General features: G+C 36.9%; 1 protein-coding gene across 2 annotated transcripts in view; it reads right to left on the bottom strand.

Moving 5' to 3' along the window:
- Positions 1-27,014, bottom strand: part of PDE4D (phosphodiesterase 4D) — a 354,587-nt gene that overhangs the window by 226,649 nt on the left and 100,924 nt on the right. The window contains exon 1 of one of the 2 annotated variants that reach the window (XM_088157224.1): positions 23,585-24,717. The exons of the other annotated variant lie outside the window; for it this stretch is intronic. Within the exon in view, the coding sequence (XP_088013350.1) occupies positions 23,585-23,631 (47 nt within the window). The 5' untranslated portion in view covers positions 23,632-24,717. Of the gene's footprint in view, positions 1-23,584; positions 24,718-27,014 lie in introns of those variants that run through there. 2 annotated transcript variants of the gene reach the window in all.

The raw sequence follows: 27,014 nt of genomic DNA, 5'->3' as shown, positions 1-27,014 counted from the left end.
CTTAGGAAATAATTGAGCTGAAAATAATTGGAGATTGGGAGACTATTTGTAGGAAGTATCATGTTGCACTTTCTCTTGTGAGCATCTGCTTAAAAGCTTGAATGCCAGTCTAGAGGTACCATGGGTTTCACCCATTACATCCATTCCTAAATTATCGTTACATGATATAACCAACCATACACAATAAGATTGAAATAAAACAGTTTCATCAGGACCAGATGATGTAGTACGAGCTACAGAATTAGAAAGTAGAAGTTAACCTCCAGGAACCCACAAATTGTTTTTCCTTCTTGTGCACTTCACTCTACCTTTGAATTTTACATCGCTCTTGGCCCTGAATCTGGATTAAACTCTTCGAGGAAGAGGTTACTTCTTACTATGAATTCCAACAATGTCAGCTATCAAATCAAAAATTTTAATCTTAATTATAATCTTTAAGTTCAACTGTAATAATAACAATTTTTTAAAAAACAAATGCTACAGGTGAAATCGCTTCCTGTGCTTCCTTTTATCCCCCTGTAAATTTGGTAAACAGAATGTTACTAATTACCTTTCCAAAATGAATTTCGATATTCTCATAGGAAACACAATATTAAATAAAAAATATTTACCATTGAAATGAAATATCCTAGTAAATACAGAAATAAAACAAATAAGGAAAATTTAAAAAAACCTTTCAGTTCTCACATGCAAGAAATATTTTTAACAATAAGCTACCCATGCAAAGATAAAACATGATGTTCCTGATTTCTCTCTAGAGTAGCGTTCATTATACAACTGGGCCATTATTAGCTAAAAATGAGAGAAGAACCTTAGAATTGCAGATCCAAATTCCAGATTTCTTAAGACAAAACTATTTTCCTACTTCTGCGAAAAAGATGTTGCACGTTACTTCCCACCTTTTCCTCCACTCCTTTCCCCCTGCTTCCTCCCCATCCCCCTCATCCCATCCCCCTGGCCCACACAATAGCAACTTCTAAAGGTATGAATTCTATCATTTGGAGACAGAAGATTGGAGGGGAGCTCAGGGGGTGGAGGTGGAAAGTGACATTCCTATAGTTTAAATATAGACTAAAATATACCTTTGGCATTTAGGTTACAAGCTGTCTTGTATCTTTCTAGCTCCAACCCTGACAGCCAGAGAAAATCACTGTATTATCAAGGGAGATTTGGGAAATATTCAAAATCTACATTTATCTATAATCTTCTCACATGAACTGTCACAGAAGACAGTCTGATAGCCTAGAACCTTTTGTGGTCCTTCCCAAATGTAAATCTAATGTGACTTGTGCAACATCATTATATTCAAGAATTGGTGTCAAACATATCAAGCAAGCTGCTAAGATGAAGACAGAATTGAACAAAGCTGTGTTTTTCCTCAGTATTTGAAAGAGCTCTATTAACCTCTGACACATACTCCTTCCTGTAAAACATACTATAAAGCCCAGTACTTCATATCTGCAAATTCCATATTGCATAGAGTGGTCACAATACCATATTTATATTTTTATGGCAATAAAAAATCATTACAATTAAGATAACAGATTTTCATTACAGGTATTTCAACTATTGCTTCCAAAGGAAGGAACTGAAATAAAGATAGATATTAATACTTCTGTTACTCTATGTGTAAAATGAACTTAAAACCAGATATGGCTTTAGTGCCCTTATGACTGAGAAACAAACAGGATGCTTAATGGAGCATGTGAAAATGAAAATTTCAAATATTCTGTCATGGGGTTCTCTTAATCCTTTCAACAGTTTGAAACACTTTATTACTTTGTATAGCTCTTATGTTCTAATTTAGTAGGAAAATAAATAAGAATTGAGAGAAAATCGCAGTAAATGAAATTGGGCCCTTTAGTATGCTGCAAATATATTGATACACTTGAGATTTATAGGCCTTCTCATTCCTCTCAAATTTTAAATGAATGTGTTTTTGTTGCTAATAAACCTAGCCTGTTCTGTTGAAGAAAACCATGATGCAGAAAGCTACTTCACGAAAGTACATGGAAAGAACTAGCCTGAAGATCAATGAGTTTCATCTCTTAATGGTAATTATAAAAATTTGGTTGAGAAACACTGTTTCCAAGATATATATAAAGTGGTAGGTAAGAAAACCTTAAAGTGACTAATGAGGTATAGAAGTCTTTTTTTCTAAAAGTTTTTCTGCTTATCTGAAAATTTCAAGAAATCCATGTTTGACCAAAGCAAAGCACAATAAAAATCAAAACATAATTAGTCCTTCTTTCTTAGTTTAACAATATCATATATCACCTCTTCTGGTTGAGCTGGAGGCAGAAGCATTCCTGCCATCTTAAGAAAAAGAGCTATACTATTTTCTCAGGAAGAAAAATTCCAGCCAGTAAATCCTACCTTATATTTTCAAAACTATTTCAGCCTTCCTACAAGTGCCACAGAAAAATGAGGTATTTTAATTTAGTTTATTTGTATGCAATTTTTCGTTTAACTATTCCTTATTTCAAAGAGAGAATAAAAGGTGCTACTTCAAAATTAAGCAAAAGATCTTTGTCTCTTAAAAAATAAATGCTACATAATGTACATTTAACCATTTAGAACGATCACCATCAAGCTTGATAATGCATGGATTTCTATTTAATTACTCCCTCAAAGTGCATTCTGATCCATAAGAAAACTTGGTTTATTGCCTACTAATATGTCCCTTAAATTAAAATATAAACTTGGAGGATACCAAGGGCTCTTATCTTCTGATTCCCATCTTAAAAAAATACGTTTTCAAAAAGAAGTCTGGGTGAAATATAAAATGATAATTTCTTAAAAATAATAGATGAGATTTAGTGAAAATTCAAATATTTTAACTGTCATAAGACTCTAAGACTTGTGAAAAAGATCTTCCCAAAGCATTTAAGCCACAGAGTAATACTGGATATAAAGTTTTGTCAAGAATAATTAGTGTATGAAAACAGAGGCCACTGTCTAATTTATATATAAATTTAAATGTTTTATTTTATGACTCATGTAGAGGGCAGACTCAACAAAACCCAAAATATTAATATTAACATTTAATCTATTACATTAATTATCAGCACTGAAAAGAAGAAAATAATGTACTTTAAGAACCCTCCTGAAACACTGATTCACAGAGAAAAAGCCAGTAGTTTCAGAATGGTATCAGAGACTGTTACTGATTCCATCTCTACACTTTTAATGGGTATTATTAACAACATGTAATTTTAGGCTAGTGAGTATGTTGTGAAACCATAGCTTCAAAACTATTCAGAATGCTAAAAAAAAAGAGAAGAGTTTGACCTCCAAGAGCTGCCATCCTTTTACAGAGGACATCATCATGAGCAATAAGCACACTGTGGCTTTGGTGAGTGTGAGCCTCATGTCTTCCACCTCACATGGGCCATTGAGCTGAGTACTGGGCTGTGGGACAATTTGGCTTTTTCCTTGCCACAGCATAACAGCTAAGGACTTTAGGGAATCCCTGAGAACACAGCAGCTCAGTCAATATGCTCTTTCTCGTATGCAGGGAGGGGGCCACTTCCAGGCAGAAACCCTAATGGGACTTGGTGTCCTGTTTAAGACAATAAAGCACTGTTTGACACAACATCTTTTGTTTCATATTCCTAAAAGGCAAAATGTTTATCCTCAGGAATTTGGTTTGACATTGAAAAGTATACAATGAACTTACTAATTTTGGTGATAGCTAAAAATAAAATAATTCTGGACTATCATAATAAATGAAAAGCTATCCAGACACAGTTTTCAAATTCACAATTTGGAGCTGGGAACATACAAAATAATGCCTTGACTTTGACAAATATTTAGCAAGCTCAGCTCTCTTTGACTCATGTCTATACATTCTAAAATTAGAATTATTTTGCTGAGTCCAAAAATCAATCTCTTGTGCCAGCAAGTGATTTTTTTAAATTTTAGGTTTTTTGGGTTTTTTTTTTTAATCCCTGAATTTTTAATTATGCAAAGATATAATTGAATTTTGTGTGATAGGGATCTGGATTATTTAAAATACTTTTTAACCAAGATTTTTCATTCAAGTATGTTGATTTCATTAGATTGGGATTCAGATAAAAAAGAAATTGCAGTGAAAGGAAAAAATGAGAGAACCCCCACCTCATACGCCAGAGTAAAAAGTGGGTACTAATTTAAAAATTGAAACCATTCTTTTTCATTGTCCTCACCCTGTCTCAGTATGTTGTTCTGTGCTCAGCAGTGTGAGTGGTTGGAAAGATATGATCATGGTATCTCAGGCTGAGGATAAGAAATAATTGGCTACTTCAGCAGTAACACATATCAATTTAAAGAGAAATAATTAAATGCTAAAGAAATATAAAAATTCATTTAAACCCTGTAAACAATTGCTAGAGACAAAGAGAAAAAGAAGGGGCAAGGAAAAGGGGAACAATAATTCTACCTGATGTTTAATAATTTTATAATTATAAAACAAAACTCACTCCAAAAAATCTCAATGTGAGATTCTGTCCTGCAGAATCAAGCCTTAAAAAAAAAATTAGTTCACTAATTACTATACAATTTTCAAAGATAAATTTAAGTGGGTCATTTGAGAACCATGACACAAGTTTTCATTGCTGCCATTAGAATGCAAAGAATATTTTAAGATATCAAAAACTATTTTACGGAACAAAAATATCAGGTATGCAGAGTATTTTGCTCCTACACTCATGGCAATTTCTCATATACCTTTTGAAAACATTTTTCTGAACAGAAATCTATCAGAGACAGCAACTACGTTGTAGTGCTTCTGAAAATTATTTACCACTGGCACAATTTTCAAATTACCCACATTCTCTGCTTTTAAAGAATATCTAGAACATCACTATCTCACCTGATTCTTTTCATAACCTAATCAAGCTTTCCCCTAAATTTACCTTGAGTTTTTGGATTTGCATTGTAACAATTATCTTTTAGCCACTTCAAATTAGAGTTCTATTTATTATTCAGTCAGACTAGGTTCATGACTACCAGAAAGCAAAAGAACATTTACTATGGAAGATTTTACTTCTCCGTACATTCCTTGTAGCAATGTACATTTTATCCTGTTAGCAGATCCATAAGATTATTGTGTAATTGATATTATCAGTAATATGACAGTACTTTGGCTTGAAGTTTCGTTTTTTCCTTCCTGACTGTGATGAGAACACAGGTCCTTTTTTACCAAAAAACTTAGTCCAGAAATCTGCACATGATCCTTTTTTTAGTAAGATGCGAATGTCAAAATAAAAGGGCTTAATGATGGCACAGTTGAAGTCCAATTACATTAAAACAGGTGTCTGATGTGTTGCAAAGTGAAAGATATCATTAGGACTAGAGAAAAAGGAGAAGAGCAGTCACGTGGGTCCTTAAGAGTGATACCAATAACATTGGTGAAAATAATAGCTGCTGACGTGTCAATGAAATTAGCTACAGCAGAGGTGGATTATGAGGCACTGAAATAGTACTCTGAGAACTCAGAACTGACCTATTAATCACATACAGAGCTAAAAAGCCCTACTGGGTACTAAAAGCTCACCAATGAGAATACAATTCACTAGAAACTTTCTGATATTTATAGTCACAGTCTACACACAAAAGTAGGGTATGTGAGGAAAAAAAATCATGCAGTAAGTATTCTGAAACTTCTGCTGAAGGTATTTCATCTTGATTGAGTGGGGGAAAAAAAACCACACCAAGAAAATAAGGTGAGATGCTTGCTAGTTTGCAATTTTCCAGAAAGTGTTTTCTCAAGGATCTACTACCCTTAAAAAATTAAGGAGAGAACATGCTGTACTAGGTTCTAGCAGCAGTCATGTTTTCTATCCTGTATGTTATTGGTATCAGTGTTCTATAACGCAAGATGTGCAGCAAGAACTACGTAGAAAAAACACATCAGAGGTACTTATGTTGTCTTATGAAGAAAAGATGTATGTATTTAATAGGAACTAAAAGTAACTCAAAATATGATCATAAAAATACTGCAAACAATATTGAAACGTGAAATGTAATGCAAATAAGCATCAAATGTACTAAGCATTATTGAACAAATAAAAAATAACGCATTCTTAATTATGACTCAAATTACATGCTTGAAATGTTATCTGGAAGCTGTTGAACAAACACCTTATAAAAATCATCTTTTAAATCATCTATCCTTTCTGTCTAGTGTTGAAAAGCAAAAACAATGTAACATATTGCCAAATACTCAAGCTAAATCAAAATAGAAACTATTTCCAAAATTGGATGAGACAGAAAAAACATAGTATGGTTGTCACTCTATTTCAGATATTACATTACAATAGGATATGCACAAAGGAACTAAAGTGATATAAAATTTCACCCAAATAATTCATGAATAATGTAAGAGAAAATTGGACTGTCAGTAAAAGATATACAAGTTCTTATTAGCAGTTTAGCATGTTAGCAAAAAACCCCTAATATATTACTTTAGGTTACTTAGTTTACTAGAAAACATTAGAATTCAGAAATTACAGAAAAGTATGCATTTTTTCTAGGCATGGAATACACATAGAAAATCTTCAGCAGAAATAATAGAATTATTAGATTTGTGATGCATGGATAATAAGTACAGTGTTTACTTTTTATTTAATAGATTAGTATCTTGAGACTATTTTAAAGAGATATTTCATACTGGATCAGGTTGAAAATACTTGAATTATACAGCATAGTGAAATTGAAAGCTATCATCAAAGTTATGTTCAATTATAGAAAGCAGTTGTGCTCAGTCATGTTAGTTTTTTTGATCCAAATAAGGTGTGAGCCTTAAGTCTTAAAGGATTATAAAATAATCTAACAAGGAAAAGGGAAAAGAAGTTTGCAAATAATACTGCTGAAGTAAATAGATTTTTTATTTGGTTATCTCATTAAAAAAAAACCCTTAAAATCAATTTGGATTATTCATAAATTATTTTTAATCTGTTTTTCACACTGAGATGAAAAACCTATTGAGATAAGAAGCTGCTGCTAGGGGCATCATAATTTATTAAACAGCTGTGCCATGAGACAATAGAATCTACACATAATTGCTTCTGCTGTTTGCTGATTGCCCTATTCACCTTGATACAGAACCACTACAGGAGCATTCTGTGTAAAACGTAAAATGTCTCAGCAAAAAGAACTGCAATAAAGATCTGTTAAGATTACTATGTGGGCTAGTACTCAGGGCATTCTACAAGTCTGTGGAATGTGAGAAAACGAACTCTGTATTCTTGCTGTTATTTTTGGTGGACAAGGATACCATTAGAACCATAAATGCTCATCAGAGCATGGCAGACTGCTCCAGTGCAGAACCACCTTTATCCAATGAACTACCCTTTTACACATTGAAATTACTAATGCAATTTAAGCCGAAAGTTCTCTTGGTATTGATGGGAACCAAAGAATGGTTTTCAAAGAATGCCTTGGTGAAAAAGTTTTCTACTGCTATAAATCCTGCTTTCAAATGTTTAAATGACTTTTTGAGCGTTCTTCATAGATCTATTATTACACTAAGAATATATTTTGTTCACAGTTTCATCATTTTTTCCTTGTTTTCGTAACTTTAAAAGTAGCTGATCACTAGCCTGTATTAATTCATTTTTGAAAAGGTAAATAATTCATACCTTATTTTTAAAAATATACATTATTAGTTAAAATACAATGAGAACTCAAATGCATATCAAGTATAATCTAAAATATACTTAAATAATAAGTCTACACATTTTACATATCAATTATACTTACTTATATGAGCAGTTGCATCACTAAAGCAATGTTACTAGATCCCTGTTATTCAAAAAATTTAATCCTCAAAATGGCAGGGAAAAAAATGCAAACAAACAAAGAAAGCAAATGCAAAAAAATCCCCAACCAACCAACCAACCAACCAACCAACCACCAAAAGAAAAAAGTACTTAAATGAATTCATTCACCAAAATGGATTTTCTAGCTGCCCTGCTGTCACAGGCTCCACATTGTACAAACCTCTTCACAGCTATTTTTAACATGCAACAGTCAATTTTGTCATGCCTTTCTCCAATATACTACTGAAAGTCTGTTCCAGAAGCCAATTAAACCCCATTGATTTCTTCTATTTTGCCAACACAGCTCTAACAGAGAAATATTAAAAAATCCAATGATCTGTAGCTAAATCTGCCTAGCCATGTTGGTTAAACTTGCCCTTAAAACTCTGCAACAATAGAGGACCCACAGGCAAGACACTTCTTTTACCATCTCAAGCACATTTCTATCAAGTGTTGCTTTTCTAAAAACCAAGTTGTTTTTTGCTTAACAAGAATTCTCTTAGACTCTGCCATCTCCTATCATTGCAGATATATATTTAGAATACAAAAATTATGCAATATGTGCCATTCTACTTCACAGTGCATGAGGAATTCTCATGTTCAGTAGTTGAAAACCTATGTGCAATAACAATATATATCACTGAACATATTTGCACACCATTCTTTTATTTCCCTGTCCTGCTTCTAATGCAAAGAAAAAGAATCCAACGGTATCATTTATTATTTTCTCCTGATAAGGAAACTGCAGGGATTCATAATGGAAAGTCTCGCTTGAAAATCTTTGACTGTAGCTACCTAAATGTCATGTAGTCAGGTGAAGTCCCTAGTGATTGGAAAAAGGAAAACCTTGCATCGATTTTTAAAAAGGGTGAAAAGAGGACTCTAGAAACTACTGACCTGTTAGCTTCACCTCTGTTCCTGGGAAGATCATGGAGCAATCCTCCTAGAAACTGTGCTAATGTTCTCAGAGGACCTGGAGGTGATTCAAGACAGCCAGCATGGTTGGCTGCCCACCAAGGGCAACCTGTCTGGACAACCTGGTGGCCTTTTATGATGAAATGACTACATCAGTAAACTAAGGAAGGGCTATGGACATCCTAGACTTCTGTAAAGTCTTTGACATGGCTCCCCACAACATTCTTCTTTCCAAATTGGAGCAAGATGATTTGATGGATAGATTATTTAGTGGAAATTGGCTGCATGGTTGCATTCAGAGAGTAGTGGTAACCAGCTCAATGTCTGGATGGAGATCAGTGATGTGTCCCACAGGGATCTATACTGGGACCAGGACGGATTACTATCTTCATCAAGTACATAGTAGGATCAAGTCTGTAGATGATTTGAAGATAAGTGGGGCCATTGACAGGCCTGAAGGATTGAAAACCAGCTGGAGAGACCTGAACAATATAAAGAAGCAAATTCATGTGAATTTTAAGAAGTTGAACAAGGCCAGGTGTAAAGTCCTGCATCTGGGTTATGACAATAGTCAACATCAACAAAGGCTGGAGGATAAAGGGATTGAGAGCAGCCCTGCCCAGAAGGACTTGGGGGTGCTGTGGGTGAGAGGCTGGACATGACCCAGCCATGGGCACTCCCAGCCCAGAGAGCCAAACGTGCTGGGCTGCATCCAGAGCAGTGTGGGCAGCAGGGCAGGGAGGGGATTCTGCCCCTCTGCTCTGCCCTGCTCTGCTCTGCTCTGCCCTGCTCTGCTCTGCTCTGCTCTGCCCTGCTCTGCTCTGCTCTGCTCTGGTGAGATCCCACCTGGAGCAGAGTGTCCAGCTCTGGAGTACCCAGCATGTATCAGAAAGACATTAACCTCCTGGAGTGAGTTCAGAATAGGGCCATGAAGACAATCAGAGGGGTAGAACAGCTTAACTACAATTAAAGACTAAAAGAATTGGGGTTGTTCATCATGGAGAAGTCTCCAGAGTGACATTATCATGGTTTTTCAGTACTGAGAGGGGGCTTATAAGAAAGATGGGGACAGAGCTCTTAACAGGGTTATAGGACTAGGGGTAATGGTTTTAAGCTGAAAGAAGGTAGACTCAGTCTAGAACTAAGGGAGAATTTTTTTGTAATGAGGGTAGTGAAATATTGGAACAAGTTACCTAGGGAGGTGGTGGATGTCCTTTTCCTGGAAACATTCAAGGTCAAGCTGGAAAGGGGCTCTGAGTAACCTGATCTAGTTGAAGATGTTCCTGCTTATCATGGAGAGGGTTGGACTAGCTGACCTTTAAAGGTCCCCTACAACCCACACCATTATTTGATTCTATGTGATCCCCCAAGAGACTCAGAACACCAAAAAAATAGGGCCATCCTTACTTTTTTAAGACATATAAGCACATTTGCAAGCTTTATTCAAAGTATGTCCTAACAAACATTAATGATAGTAAAAAACTTATCCAGGATGCCAAAACCTGTTTTGATATCAGAAAGATGATACATCTTAAAGCCTGTAGCACTCACTGCTGCTACAGCAAATCTCATTCCAAATGTATTGATGTCCTCAACTTACATTCCTGAAACCTAAAACTGAGGCATCTTGAGTACTCAGCATTTTTAGAGCACTTCAAGCACTGGAGAATAGCTAGAAAAGTAGAGTAAGTTTTTACGAAATTTAGGAATGCTTCTAACTATTTCATTCTGTATTTTCTGCCACTGACAGTTAAAATATTGAGCACATTTTTGATAAGGAAAATATTACATTGCTGTTCGGAGACGTTCTGGTGCTTTCCCGATGCTATCTCTTACCTACACTATTGATAATGCAGAAGGATAACACAACTAGACTAGCCTGCCGTTCTGTAAGGACATTACTCTTCAAGAGTTCAGAGGCATCTAAAGCACTTAAGATTTATATGAGGGATCTTGAAAGTATTCAGATTATGATGCTAAGAGATTAACATCTGTGGCTATGAGAGATGTGGACTAATCATTACTGAAGACTCCATTCTGTCTGTATTTCTGTCCTTAACATGTCTACACGGATAATGCTTGTGCTGTACTATTTCTCACCCATGTGTAATAACAGATTTCAATGGCATCATTGTCACAATACACCTGAACTGCAAGAGTAAGCTGCTCCATGGAGAACATGAAACTTAGGCATTTCTGTCTCCAGTAACACATCAGCATGAGCTCAGTTTGAAGGTACAGGAGGCAGGAAGCACTGAGTTGACAAATAGCTCTACAAAGGCTTTGCCTGGCCACTGCCAGGACTCAGAAGCCATTTCCATAGGGTTAGCACAAACTGAAAGCATTATCTAACCAGGGCTGTTTTATAAAAGACCTTAAGTTTTAAAATTCTGTCATCTAAGGTTTGGTTGAAATCAGACGACAGGTTCCAAAGCTATAAAAGGGAAGAAATAGATCATGTAGGTCTCATTTCTTTAAGAAACCAGGAAAAAAACCCATATATAAATACTTAGATAGATATAGATAGATTAGATAGATATAGATATAGATATAGATATAGATATAGATTATATAGATAGATATAGATATATAGATACATAGACATAGATATAGATAGATAGACACAGATAGACATAGATATAGATGATATAGATATATGAGAGTTTCAAAGCATTTCTTCCTGCCTAGCACTCTGTATCTGTTCATTTGATTAAAATCCAGTAAAACACCTATGAATATATGGGAAATATATGGCATTTCAGGAAAGCAGTGAACTTAAACTCACAGTCACAAGTATGCTTGTGTATTTTATATTTTCCAAGTATCAAAATCTTTATTAAAAGTACTTGATAAGGAGATATGCTTTTTTGCCCTTTTTTTTTTTTTCTTCACATCAGGGGTATGGCAAAAATTAAACATTTTAATGAAAGCTGCAAAGAGAAAGACTGAAAATTTGCAAGCGCGTTAGTTTTCACCAGTGATTTATTTTTTTACTCTTAATACAGATGCCACTATCTGTGTGATCAGCTATTTCCTATATACAAGTTCTAAAGACAGATTCTGATACATTATATGGTATTCTGTTCCAGGAAGTACTTTCATTTTGCCTCTCAGAATTATTTTTTTTAATATATTGCGTAATAAATGAAACAACAGCCTGAGCAACTGATCTCCTAGTAGGATTGCATGCAGCCATGGTTCAAAAATGTTCATCATGCAAAAAACCTCTTAAAACTTTTATTCACAGTCACTTTGCAGGGGATAAGCAATGGTCTAAATCATCTTCTCTAAAATCCCTCTTCTACTTCATGGAACAAACAAGCGAGCCTCTATCTCATACAATTCCTACCTTATTATGACTTAATCTCTGATTCCTGCTTGGTTGCCATAAATAGGTAGATATTAGCTCAGCTGCAACTCAGCATGCATACCTTTTTGTGACTGTGGCATTCCCAGTGGCAGTTAGCTCACCACAAGCCACATCTCCTTGCAAAATGAAATCCTAAAGAAAGAAATATGATTAGGCTTTGAGGATTATACAGTGTATAGAGATTGCACTCTTCCTAAAGATACTGTATATTATATAGCTCACCAATGTGTGCTTCAATGACTTAGCATAACAGCATTTAAAATTTGAAAATACTTATTATACATATAACCAACATAGTACCTTAACTCTATTTTTATCTAGATATAATGTGAAATATGCCAAACTTAACCCCCCAAATGTTGGAAAGGGTAATTTCAGTATTTGTGGGCTGGATATTCAAAATACAGTTGAATTAGAAAGGGGAATACAAAACCAAAAACACAGCAGTATTTTCCTTGTCTGGGCAATTTCTACGATTATACCTTCACAGGACAGGTTACTCTTCTACAGATATTCCAGTTACTCAAAAAGATGAAAAATTCTGTGGGGGAACTGCACAACATCTGCTGTACTTTTACCCTGAAGAGCATTCCCAAGACATTTAAGGTGAAAAGTCCAAACAGTAACAAAGAAAGATGTTGATTTGTAACCTTCCCGAAATCTCCAAGATTTCGATGTTAAAGACAAAAAAACTACACTCTCTTAGCATTTGAGACAACCAGTAAGTAGGATATGTGGAAGGGCTGAAGTTATGTCAAAAATTAAGTGGATGTAGGATTGGGTATGTCTCAGCTTGTACATGAAAATATGCTTTTCTGTATTATACTATCCTAACATTCAAGGAATTCATCTCCCCATTTTGTCCCAGGTGTTAATTTTTTCAGCTCAAAACTCTAAGTAGCTTATGGAGAAATTGACAATTTTTATTTCACCTTCTGTGTTGGATTCATTTGAAAACAAGAAGACACTAAAACGATGACATGATGGATGCCAGACGAAAAAACTGTCATACAGTAGAATACACACAGAAGTCAAATATAGCAAATGAAATTGTGTGGCTAATTTGGAATTAAAGATTCAGACCCACTGCTTCCAAATCAAAATATTGAAGAAAGTCAAAACACAGAAGTCAAAAAGCAGTTAGAGGCTATGTTTGTTAGAACAGTTATGCCATGAGACCTATTGCATGAAATGATACTTTATAATGGGCAGGGAAAAGAACCAGTGACAGACTTCAAGACAGTTGCTGGGAATTTTCGGGTCCCCCATTAGTTGAAAAGCATTGGATAAAATACCTCTCTCTGAGTTTAAGGATTAAATAAATTATCTGAAGTGGAAGACTAAGTTATTTAAATGCCTAGATATAAATAAGGTGATGAATGGATGCAATCAGATGTAAAGCTTAATATATTTACTTCTCACACTGACTCTATTTTAGTAAATAAACCTGCTAGAGAAGGACGGTATGATTTGTTCCTGGTTATTTCACTAAATACAACCTATTATAATTGCATTTTTAGTCCTGAATATGTACATTTTAGTTTAGCTGAGCATTGATTTCCATACATTTCTGAATTTATCTAGGTACTGAATGTGACATGATACTTGTTCCTCTCTCTGAATTTCTGAGAGTGGATGTGGATGACATGCATCACTCCTTTTTAGATTATTGCTCTTATTCTGTTAAAGACAAATTATCCCAAGAAGTAACAGTGGAAGATGACATTCTTAAATTCACAGACCTTGAAAACAAAATTTCAAAAATGGCCTAAGACACATAAAATCTTAGACCTAGAGAATGGAGTGAGAGCCACTTCGAGAAAAGAGACTTCAGGATATTTATGAACAAAAAGCTCACTGTGACCCAGCCATGGGCACTCCCAGCCCAGAGAGCCAAACGTGTGCTGGGCTGCATCCAGAGCAGTGTGGGCAGCAGGGCAGGGAGGGGATTCTGCCCCTCTGCTCTGCTGAGACCCCACCTGCAGGGCTGCATCCAGTTTTGGAGTTCTGCACATCAGGACATGGAACATGTTAGAGTGGATCTAGAGAACGGCCACAAAAATTATTAGATGGATAGAACATCCCTCCTGTGATGAAAGGCTGAGAGGGTTGGAGCTGTCCACCCTGGAGAAAAGAAAGCTCTGGGGAGATCTTTCAGCACCTTCCAGTAACTGAACGGGACCTACAGGAAAGCCAGAGAGTGACTTTTTACAAGGACACAGACAAGGAAGAATAGCTTTAAACTGATAGACGTTTAGGTTAGGTATTAGGAAGAAATTTCCTACTGTGGGAGTGGTGAGGCACTAGAACAGAGACTGTGGACTCCCCTGCCCCAGAGGATTTCAAGACAAAACTGGATCAAGCTCTGAGTAACCTGGCCAAAGTTCCTGCCCATGGCATGAAGGTTGGAGTTAGATGAATCCTCAAAGTCATTCCAACACAAACCATTCTGTGATTCTACGATTTTTTATATCAAGATAATTTTTTACTGGTCAATATTCAGTAAAAATAAAAAAAATAGCTACTGAATCCAAATCCACCAAACTAAATCTCTTAAAATAGCAGTCAAAAACACAGTGAACTTACTATTTTTAATATATCTCAAGTATTTATTTGTACACTTAATGAAAATTGCACTGCAATCGATGACTAAAAGATTTGATAACTAAAATTGGGTCACTTCCTTGAGGGCATTCCTTGTTCCCTGAAAGCATTATTTGCCTATATAGTTGGATACTGCAGAGGGGCAGGCTGTCACAGATACAAAGGCAAATAAAATCAACTTTTACAACTTTTTTTCCTAGTATCCATGTGCATATACCATGGGGATCTCCAAGCTTGATGCTGCTACCACTACCAGAAAGGCTATTTCACTATGAAGGACTTGTCTTGTTCTGAATCTCCATGATATATAAAAAATTAGCTGTACTTTTTTTTTTCCAGTTTAAAGGAAGTTAAACCGAAAACTTTTTCTTGTTTGTGAGTAACAGAGAGAATACTGACATCAACAGAAAATAAATTGCTCTTAAAAAACTGATGGTTTAAGAATGTGACTTTTAAAATCTGTTCGAATAAATTTGTAGAGAAAAATAAATCCATTAATAATGTGAATAAGACCCATGAAAGGAATGGAATATAAAGTGTTGTGACACAACATGGAATTTCTTTTTTTTTTTCTTAAATTGTTCTGAAGATCATGTTTTTATTCAAATACGCATAAAGCTGACCTTAGAATTTCACCAAATAACTGTTTTGCCAAGGCTAGCATATTGCAATGGACACACAAATGTTCTATAAGAGTTACATCTATGTGATAATTCATATGATTTAAACCTCAGCTACTGAGATAAAAAATGTATCCACATGTCAGATCAAACATTTGGTAGTGGCTAAAGCTAAGAATTTTGCAAATGTTATAGAAAACTCATTACATAAGGAGCTAGATTTCATTGCAGATGAAAAGAATTAAAGTCATCTCTTTTCACCTCTTTAAGAATTATCTGTTTTCATGAAGGGAATAAGCCATCATCTGTCATACCAAAGTAAACCAATTAAAAGGAGACAATATGAAATAAAACAATCTAAACTGATTGCTGCAGACAATTTAAAATATGAAGCCATGCCACTTTAGAAAGAAAATTAAATCTTCCACATTTTTTGTAATGTTACTGAGTAAAGTCATTCAGTAAAATTAAAATTTGTGATACAAGTAGACTAGAGATCATCTTTTTGAGAGATTAACTAAGTCAAATAGAACTAAAATAAACAGATTCCTTCACATAACTGAATATGAGACTTGGGTATACTCAATTTCACTATAGCTTTCCAGAGGTTGAATATCTTTAATATTCAGGGAATCGTTTTATTCAGTTCACAATAGCAGAAGAGCTTCTGCCTAAATAAGGCAAAATACAAATTTTCAAACCATTTTTCACTACAGATTTTTAAAAGGAATAATAAATTCTCAAGGTAATCTAGGAATATCAATTTAGCTAGTTGTAAAATTAGATAAATAAATGCCCTTTCTTTAATACTTTTATATTCTTCAGAGTATAAATCGATCAGACACTTAAAAATAGTTTCTTAAGAAAATTTATTCATTCCTTTTTCAGATGCTGTGCTTGATTTTATCCACTCCTTTGAAGCCTTTTATTTCGTGCCCTCCATTTTTGCTAATTTCATGGAGTGAGTCACAGAGGGAAAATTATTCTGTTTATTAGCATCTACTGACAAGTAGCTTTTACTGGAAATATTCTTGTATTTTGTAATGGTTAAAATAACAATTATCTTAAATCATTCTGCTATGATCAAAGAGTTAAGTGAGTCACAAAAAGTATCTAGCATCATGTACTTAGTTTAGGTTTCAGCAGGCAATACTGAATTAATATTAGAACAAAATCTGCCATTTAGTATAGTGTGTCCCTGAAAGCTAACTAATTCTATTTTGATGAGATGAAAGTACAAGAAGCTTCAAATTATAATTTTTTACCAACCTTCTTAATTTTTTGTCAGCTTTCAATATCTTTTGTTCTCTCTCCCTCTCTCTACTCTTCTCCCTGCCTACAAACACTGTGTGGAAAAATATAAAACAAAATAGTCAATCTTCCCTTACAGACCTGGACAATTCTTTGGCTGTCTATGAATGCCTAATGCATGGATTTCAAGTAAACCTGCTAATTTACCATTTTATTTAACACTACAATTTTTTTTTTCCAGTAGTAGCCAAATTCCTCAAACGAACTCCTCTGTGAATAAAGACCACATCCACTAAACTCAGGCCACAATGTTTAGAACCAATATAAGCACCCACTAACCTACTTACAAAAGACTTTATAAATGAAACCGCATAAATAAAAAATATGTAATTAGCTGTACTTAATGTAACAGTAATTTAAATGGGTTTGAAGTTTTATTAAATTGCACCTAGTAGGTAGTGGTGCAGGGTAGTTTTGCTGTGTGAAATTGCAGTATGGATTAACTGTTCCCAAAGGGAAGGCACCTCTATGTAAGCAGCTGAGTGAAAAGACTGTAGAACTGCATGAACACTCAACAGGTGTTTTATGAGCTTATTCAATTTATTTTCTACTATTGTACTCTGATTTTCCAAGAAGATATAAATCGGGATTATATTAAGTGATAGCAAGACGTTCTGCAAGTTTACAGGATGCTTCAAAAAATTACTTTCATTTATCCTGAAAATGATGGGTTAAAATATGTTTCCTACTTATAATGAGACACAGTGCGTCTAAGTGTTTTCAAACCAAATCGACAAAACCAGCAGTACATCAAAAGGATAGAGATAGACAACAACAGCTTCATTTGCAGATTATATGCTGAGGACAAAAGACCAGTAGACAGGACTTGGCAAGATCCACATTTCAAATATAAAAACCCTTAGTTTGAGCCAGTTGTGGTAATATTAATATAATAGTAATCTGAATACGCAGGTTATGTGATCTCATTATTCTGGAAAAATAGATTAGAATCCCAACAGCATACTCATATATCTAGGACATCCAAATTGAGAAATTAGAGTTAATATTAGCTCACATGGTTAAATTATCTCACCTGAACAGATTTTTTTCCTGCAAAAGTGCCATAACTATTATACGGAAAACTATAGAGCACTTCTGTGGTAAGGGGTGTAATTTACATGTACATCTACAGATACATACCTAACCCACCCACTGGAATGATGGAAGGCTTAGCTGAGTATGGTATCTGGAGTACTTTCAACTTTTCACATGCAAATATTACAGTGAGTAAAATAACTGCTAAAAAAACCCAGATGAACCCTTGCCCTGCTTCCAAAGTGCAGAAATTATTTCATCTCTTATCTGATATTGAGCATGCTGAATGCTGGTTAGATGCTACTGCGCAGATAAGGTTTTATAAATACAAAGGAAAAGGCTTAAGATATCGTAAAATTAAACTCTTTGTTTCAATCCTACTACATCTCACTACATTCATACCAACTTGAGAAACAGGCTTCAACTATGCCCAGAGAAAATTTACACCTGCCATTGAGCGTAAGAAAACAGGGATTTAGGTGACCTTTCATATTTAGCAGTACTGTCAAAATCTACTATTCAGAGACCAGAATTCTTCATGCTTAAAAAGATTGCTTCTAAGTTTAAGAAACCATTAACTTATTTCTTAAAGTCACATTTAAATCCAGATTTCCAAAGGATAAACTGAGATGTTCCTCTGGTGTTTTTATGTTAAGTATAAGCTATATGAAAGCTAATTAAATACTATATTGAAATGCAGTCAGGAAAGAAGCCTTTTATCTTTCCCCACTATAAAATATAAATAATAAATTTCTTCTAGAAAAAGCACATGAATAAATACTGCATGAAATATTTTGGTTAGAAGTGAAGAGTTATGCCATGAGAAGGGCATAGCACTGGTCAGATTCAGTTCCCCATAACAACTTCATGAGCTGAGGTGACTCATCATATCCTAAGAACACAACGAAAAGTTGATTTCAGGAATTAGCATAATATCTTCATTTTCCATCAGTTTTCTTTACAGTTACACATTCTACTTTTATAAACTGGAATAACTTGCATAATAATGGAAAGCCAAACCATTTTGGCTGGCTGAAAAACATGTAGCATTCCATAAGAGGAAAAAATTTAAAAAGTGGCTCCATTATTTTAGAATGTTGGTAAAAACAGAACATTGAAATTTATTAACAATTGCATTATTCAGGGATTTACTTATCACAAAATCATTTGACTTGGAAAAGACCTTGAAGGTCATGGACTCCAACCTTAAACTGACCACCTTCAAGTAGACCATAGAACTAATTGACATATCCAGTCATTTATTGAGCACTTCAGGGATGGTGACTTCACCATCTCCCTGGGAAGCCCATTCTGAAGCTTAACAACACGGTTCAGTGCAGACATTCTTCCTGATGTCCCAGCTGAACCCCCTAAGGCCATGTCCTCTTATCCTGCCAGGTGTTTCCTGGGAAAAGAGGCTGACCCCCAGCTGGCTGCAATCTCCTTCCAGGCAGTTGTGAAGAGTGATAAGGTTACCTGTGGAGAGTGATAATGTCACCCTTTTCTCTGGGATAAACACCCCCAGCTCCCTCAGCTGCTCCTCACAGCACTGGTGCTCCAGACCCTGCCCCAGCTCCGTTCCCTTCTCTGCACTCACTCCAGCCCCTCAGGGTCTTTCTTGCAGGGAGGGCCCAGAACTGGACACAGCACTCGAGGTGTGGCCTCAGCAGTGCCCAGCACAGGGGGACAATCCCTGCCCTGCTCCTGCTGGCCACACTATTGCTGATCCAGCCCACGATGCCACCTGGGCACACCCTGGCTCATGGTCAGTCACTGTCACCAGCACCCCCAGGTCCTCTCCAACCACTCTGTGCCAGCCTGTGGCACTGCCTGGGGTTGTTGTGACCCAAGGGCAGGACCCAGCACTGGCCTTGTTGAACCTCACACCATTGGCCTCAGCCATGATCCAGCCTGCCCAGATCCCTCTGCAGAGCCTTCCTGCCCTCCAGCAGATCAACATTTCCACACAGCTTGGTGTGATCTGTGAATTTACTGAGGGTAACAACACCCTCATTCAGATCATCAATAAATAAACTGAACAGGGCCAGTCCCAATCCTGAACTCAGGGAAATGTCACTCATGACTGTCACCAGCTGGATGTAACTCCATTCACAGCCACTCTCTGGGCTCCAGCCATCCTGGTTTTTAACCCAGCAAAGGGTGCACCTGTCCACTCCGTGGGCTGCCAGCTTTTCCTAGAGAATGCTGTGGGAAACAGTATTGCAGTGGGAAATGCTTTCTTGTAGCCCAGGTAGGCTACATCCACAGCCTTTTCCTCATCCACTTGGCAGGTCACCTGGTCATATAAGGCAATCAGGTCAATCAAGCAGAACCTGCCTTTCCACATCTATGTTGGCTGGGCCTGACACTCTGTTTGTCCTGCAAGTGCCACATGATGGCACTCAAGATGATCTGTTCCATGACCTTCCCCAGCACCCAGGTCAAGTTGACGGGCTGCTGGTTCCCCAGATTCTCCTTCCAGCTCTTCTTGTGGACGGCCGTCAAACTGGCCAACCTGCATGACATCCCCTGTTACACAGCACTAATGATAAATCATGTTAATGGTGATAAATGATGATACTACGAAGTTTTTGAATAAAGAGTTAATGAAATTAATAAGAGGCAAAGCGTAATATGCATAACCATGCGTTTGCATTGTTTTTCATTTAAGTATGTAGAGCAGTAATAGTCAAGTAAATATGGGGGAATTAAAAAGGAATGGAGAGAGGATTTTTTTCTTTTATCCACTGCCTTGATAAGCAAACTAAATTTTTTCAATCTTAATAGGCTGAAATTTAATAGAAAAGGATGAACAGTCACAGATTCTGAAGTTAAGGGATTAACTTGTGGATTAATTTCAAATCTTTGTCATTTTAAAGGCAGACATTCTTTTTTCACTTCTATTATCCTTATGGTAAAGCTAAAAGGCACATGCAGAAGTTGTTTATGCAATTAAGCAAGCTAAAATTGAATACCATCTTTATTTGGTTTGTCATCACAAATGCAGATAGAATGCAATGGAAAGGAAAGCCAGGTTACATAACTCAGCAGTAAATATTTTTAAAATAATTTTCAGTCTCAATGGCAGTAGGCTGCATACTGTTGATACATAATTTATGATGTATAGTATGTAATGTGATAAGTAGCTTAAAAATCCTACTCCTCCAATTTAGGCCTAATTTTATCCTCACCCAGGACATCACTTGCTCCAACCACTGTACCTCTTTAATGTATTTTTAATTTGCTTCTCTGTAATCCAAACTCTGAAACAGTTTCAGACAAAATACCTTTATTGCTTACTCCCGTCTCAGTTTTGCAAGCTGTTTAGTCTATTCACATTATAGCTACACCTATCTGTCTGATATAGTTGTGCTTCCAGTCATACTGTCCAGGAACATATACATTTTATAGTTGCTTTTTGCAGGTAGTCAATTCCTACCTATTGCTAACATTATCAGGAGGGTTCAGATACTGTAATTTTCACTACATTTACTAAAGCTTATGGGTTCCAAATCAAATTCTGCTCTCTAAGCCATCACTTTTTTGCCTGTTCTTTCCCTAAATCCAAATAGAGGGCCTAGCACAGAAGACACATCCACTCCCTTGGCTTGTTACACAACATTAAATCCTGGATATTCAAAACAATAAATTGTATTTCAGAAATACATTTTTATTCACCACAACACATTCTTCTCAAATTCCATGCATGACAAGCAGGAACTGGCACAGGAAGGCATAATGCATGTCTCTAAAGTACAGAAAATACCTTTAATATCAATGATCTAAAATGTTTGGGTCTTCATGCTCATAGAGGCTACAAACTTCACGAAGCATATGACAGAGGCCACAGGACACCTTTGATGTGTTGTACCACCATGGAAGAAACATTATATAAAGATGATCAACTAGTATATGTATTAATAAACATAAAACTATTTGTGTCCCATGAAAGATATTCTTTCTTTTATCTTCACTGTCATCCTTTAAAGGATATCTGCAAGTAGCATGAGAGATTACATATATATATATATATATATGTATGTATACAGAACACTTCATGATAATTTCTATTCCCAAGAGAAAAGGATAGCATACCTTACAGGTATTGTGTGGATTTTTGAAGGTTCAGAATGAAACAAAAAGCAGTGACTGGCAACTTAACATCCTGACACTCAAAAATCCCACTTACAGACCTACTGTAGCATGAATAAGCAAACTTGCCTATTCTCAGAGAGCTGAGATGAATGACAGCATGCTAAAAGCATTTGCATTCTAAATTAAGGCCTGTGATTAGGTAAGCACAAATGCAGACAGAAACCATGGTATGGTTTGTATTCAGCTAAAATTGCAAATCTAGAACATATAATTATCTTCCTATGTCTTCCCATCAAACACTTCTGCTGGGCTTCCCCAGACAATGGGCTCACATACTGTGACAGACAGCAAGGGCTGGCAAAGAGCAGAAAGGGAAGACAGGTAACCAGCTTTTAGAGAAGATGAATAAAAACCAGACGGTTCGTTCCAAACGTCTTTCAGCAGACTTCACCGTTCAGGTCTGAAAAATGCTTAGTCAGAACATTAACCTGTGGGTTAAGGAGTGCTTAAAACATTTCTCTAAGTTAATAAAAACAGAAGTAAACCACAGGCTTAGAAGACAATGGAAGCGGTTTCCCTGTCAGGTGCGGGCACACCTGCAGTGTCCTTTCCAGCACACTCTGCTAAAAAAAACCCGCCAAAAAAGGAAGATGAAACACATCCGAGACCTCGCTATTAATTTTCGGAGGGACGTGTTATGAAGCCGGCTCTCAAAAGGCTTTACAGAGCCCGGAACGGTGTTACGGCAAGGCGCTATCAGCCGTAATTAAGAACACAAACCGCGGCGCCGGCAGCCGCGCGCGCCCGCTAATTGTCCGCGCGGCGCCGCCCCCCGCGGTGACGCGCGGGCGCTGCCATTGGCGGCGCGCGGGCGGTGACGGCGCGCGGCCCCGCGCGGCCCCGGCGCGTCCCGGCGCTGCCCGCGCACGGCCCGGCCCGGCCCGGCAGCGCTGCCCCGCACCGGTACCGGCACCGGTACCGGCACCGGCCCGCCCGCACTGCCCCGCTCCAGCAGCTGCACAAAGGTGCTCGCCTCCAACGTTCTGAAACACTCAGTGTCTACCCGAAGGGCGAAAGTTGTGTGGGGAAGTATTTTTGCCTTAGCTAATAATCTTCATTAAGCGCTAACCAAGACGCTAATTCCAGCATCAGGAGGAAGACATGACGCAACAACCACTGGTAGAATTTATAAGCAAGTTGACTGCACTGTATTGCGAGGCAAGTAGAAAGATTTTTCAGTCAGGAAGAACTATAGGTGCCTGTGATTCAAAGAGGAAACAGATGTTTTAATGATGATAAAGGGATTTTAATGCTATATGGTTGTCTTTCAAATGACCACATTTGAGAATCTCCCATACAAAAACATTTTACAGCATTTACGCATATCTTTAATAAATGATTACTGAATTGCCATATGAATGAGCATTTTTTCAGGTCACTTGAAAGTATATAAATAAACAAGTTCCAGGACAAACAAAACATAGGGGAAAAATATGCCTTCGTTATTTTCTTCAAATCAGGCTAAGAAAGAAAGGTGAAGAGCTGTTCCTTTGATACAGGAAGAAAATACATCACCTTGCTCAAAATACTTATGTAAGAAAACATGACCATAACAATACAATTTCTGTGACTTGCCTATTTTGCAAATATGAAGTGCTAAACTCATATTACTTCATCACTACTATCTCTGTCTGATTTTCATTTTTCTCATAGCTCTGTTAGTCCTCACTTGGCATTTATTTAGATAACAACACAGCATCTAGTCATTGTCACAGTATTTTGCAAACAAGCATTTTGAGTTTAACAGTCCATAATGTGTATTGATTACTCACCATATCCATGAATGCCTCCTAAAGGGGAAATTATTCACATGCATCATGTTCACAGGTCTTCCAACATTAGTTTTTGTCCTTGTCAGACTGACTTATCTGTTATGGTATTCATAGATGCATGCCAGAACAACTGCATGAGCAGTCAACAGCAGGGATTATTGCAAGAATTACTGTAATCCACAAAAATAAAAATTCCCAGGATCCAGTGAAAGACTTCTCACAGGGTTTTCTAGGTACACGTCCATCCATTTATGCATCACTTGCTATTTTAAAAAGAACATTAAACTAATCAGTATAGAGAAACTGTTCTGACAATGCCAACAGTTTGCCTTGATAAAAATCCAAGTGCCTTGACTGTGAATTAAAGCATCTTCATATGCAGCATTTTGGACAGTTGGAAAAGGTTAGTTAAAAGATAGTTTCTTGCCACCAGTGCCAAATCAGTGTTTAGGGAGAGATGTGTAACTTCAGATTGCTTTGCCATGTTCAGAAATGAATACTGCTTTTTCTTCTTTCTTAGACACATATTCATCAATGATCAATTTAATGCAGTTTTCCTTTCTTACGAGCCTGGGGAACAGGAGGATGTTTAATAGCCTTGTATACAACAACCCCAAACTTCTTTCTCAATTTGATACTGTGACTTTGTTTCTTCAGCTAAGAAAGAAGGAAGGAAGTATGCTTTTTCCACTCCATAGGACAGGACTACAGTTAGATACCCTCAACGGATATGATCATGTCAAGATCAAATTCATTTTTGCTGTTTAACCCCGTAATAAGGCTGCCTGCTCCCTTTAAGTGAAATGACTAAGCTATTGACTCTCACTGCAGAGTCTAGTTCTGTTTTGATATTATACTGTATATAAACCCACGTGCATCAATTTGTACGTTGCAAAACGAAAGCAAAGCTATAAGTCCCGTGTTACCTAAGCATTCTTTCACTGCTGTCCTTTTTTCCCAATTCAGCTCCCAGACAGTAGTTATCACTCCTTACGCTCTGGCAAACATCCTCGGGAAGATTCTTAAGCCCAGGCTACAGAGACGGCATCTATTTTGAAGCAATGCAGAGTCAACAGGCTCACACTTCCCTTTCCCGGACCAGAATTTCCAGCCTGCCCTCGGGCTGCTGGTCTCCTTGGCCAGCAGCAGCAGCAGCAGCAGCCGCGGCAGCCCCGGACAGTGTCGGACTGCGTGGCACTGGTCCTGCAGCAGACTGGGCTCGGCTGCGGAGAGGGCTCTGCCTGGCAGAGGCTGTGCTGGCGTCAAGGGGGCCCTCTAGGTGGGTTCTCCCGGCACCGCGCAACCTGCCCTGCCGCTCCCACCCGCCCGGCATGGAGCGCAAGGACGGGGCACTAGCGGAGGAGCCTTCCTTAGGACGGCCCGTGCCTCCAGGGTGACAGAAAGCACTGAAAATTTTGCACAGAAGTGCAAAAATCTGCAGGAAAGGAGACGCGAGGGAAGCAGAGTTCACTATGTTGATGTGTACTGAGATGTAAAAGATTTCTGGACTTTTGTACTTCAGCATACCTAGGACATATATTGTTTGCTTGCCATTCTTCTAAATGGTTTACACTGTACTAAGGTTTCTTAAACTCCTAACAACCCCTTTCCCTTTTGGACAGGAAATCCTGCAGTATGGAAGCCAGCTGCAACTTCAATGACATTAAAACATGTGATAAGACTTTGTATTTGATTAGGGTGTGGGTGAACTTGCGAGTAACACGATAAGGTATTGCACGTCACATTTGTATAGATCCTATTTCCTTAAGATCAGTTCTGTTGCTTGTCACAACCCTATTCTACAATACCCCAAATTAGCCCTAGTAGAGTTGATTCTTTCTGAAGAAAGAATAAAATATTGAAGTACTTGAATGTCACAGTGTATTGACAGTGAAATAGCATTTATTTCAATTCAGTAATAAAAAGGGAGCCTATACTGCCGCACACATTTTTATGTTACTGAATATTTCTAATATTAGTAAAATAATATTTGTAATAGTATATTTGTAATAGTAGTAATATCAGTAATATAAAATACCATTTGAAGACTTAAAGTGCAAAAGTACAACAGATTACAAAATTTAAAGGGGCTCTAGCATCATTAATGTTCTACTACTCTATACAGAAAGTGAGAAATTTTTTTGTCATTTAAGTACAACCATGCTAGAAAGCATACTCTGAGAGTTAGAAATAATGAGAATGAAAATTAGTATTTTTCACTAAGATGCTGCAAAATAAAATATATAATCATTCAGTAAAGATAAATATTTAGTATGACTTTAAAGGGACCAGGCAAGCTGTTATAACTATGTTCATGCTTTATGTAAAAAGCACTCCTACACCACAGCTCCTGATTAGTTTGGGAATTTATACCAGAGACATTTGAAGAGAATATAAACAAAACTCTAAAAGCTGCAACATCGCATGATTAATTTGAATAGGAAAAAAAATCTATTTCATATCTACTCCTGTTGTCTATTGCTTTCTCTAAGCTAGATAAACTTATTATGAAATATTAACTGTAGCAAATGCTGCACCAATCTGCACCATCATTACTATTTCATATTGCACTTATCTCACTGCATACTTGCCCGATCACTCATAGGCACTGACATTTTCAACACTAGACTTACATAATGACTTGTACTATCTTGAGAAATAGCTTCTCAGCACTGACCTGTCACTTACCACATTTGAAATCTGTGAATGAGTCTACTCTGCATATGTGTTACAATTTCTCTGTTTTTCTTTAGTGTTAAGTTCAGCACAAAGCATAGCACCCATTGACTCAGCTAATTTCATTCAGAAGCAGAGTTGCAGAAGGAGTGTGGGCGTTTACAAAGTTACTATACAGTACTACCAACCAGTTAAAGAACTCACCAACAAACTCGAATGCACAATATATGGGTTTTCCAGAGCAGGGATAAATTAAAGCTAGAGACTCTACCCAGCAAAATAGGTTGCCTTGTGAAATTCTTCCTGTTCAAGCCGATAATAACTTGCCAACCACTCTGCATTTAAAAAACAAAATAAAGCAAAAACAACAACAGCAACACAAAAAATAACAAAAACAAATAAACAAAAAAAGTTGGAAGCAGATTTTAATCTGATTCTTTGCTTACCAGAAGAGTGCTCTGACCACTAGAATGTAGCCTATTCAACAGTGCAGTCCATCTTCCCCATTCAAGCAGAATGATTGACTAGGCATGAAGAAGTTAGAGGGAGGATGACATAGACACAGAAGTCTACAAGTCATTATAACTCTTTCCTGATGCAAAGGAACCCTAGATTCCAGTTCTTATACAAAGCATTCTTAAATATTAAATTAATCGGGACAAAGTATGTTTGTAGCAGGAACCAGATTATCCAGAAGCACTTCTCACTTCCAATAATAGTTGCATTGGACTACAGAGTGTGAGGATCTATCCTC

Source organism: Sturnus vulgaris, chromosome Z (assembly GCF_052056855.1).
Source record: "Sturnus vulgaris isolate bStuVul1 chromosome Z, bStuVul1.hap1, whole genome shotgun sequence".
Taxonomy (NCBI): Eukaryota; Metazoa; Chordata; class Aves; order Passeriformes; family Sturnidae; genus Sturnus; species Sturnus vulgaris.
This window is presented reverse-complemented; position numbering and strand designations above follow the sequence as displayed.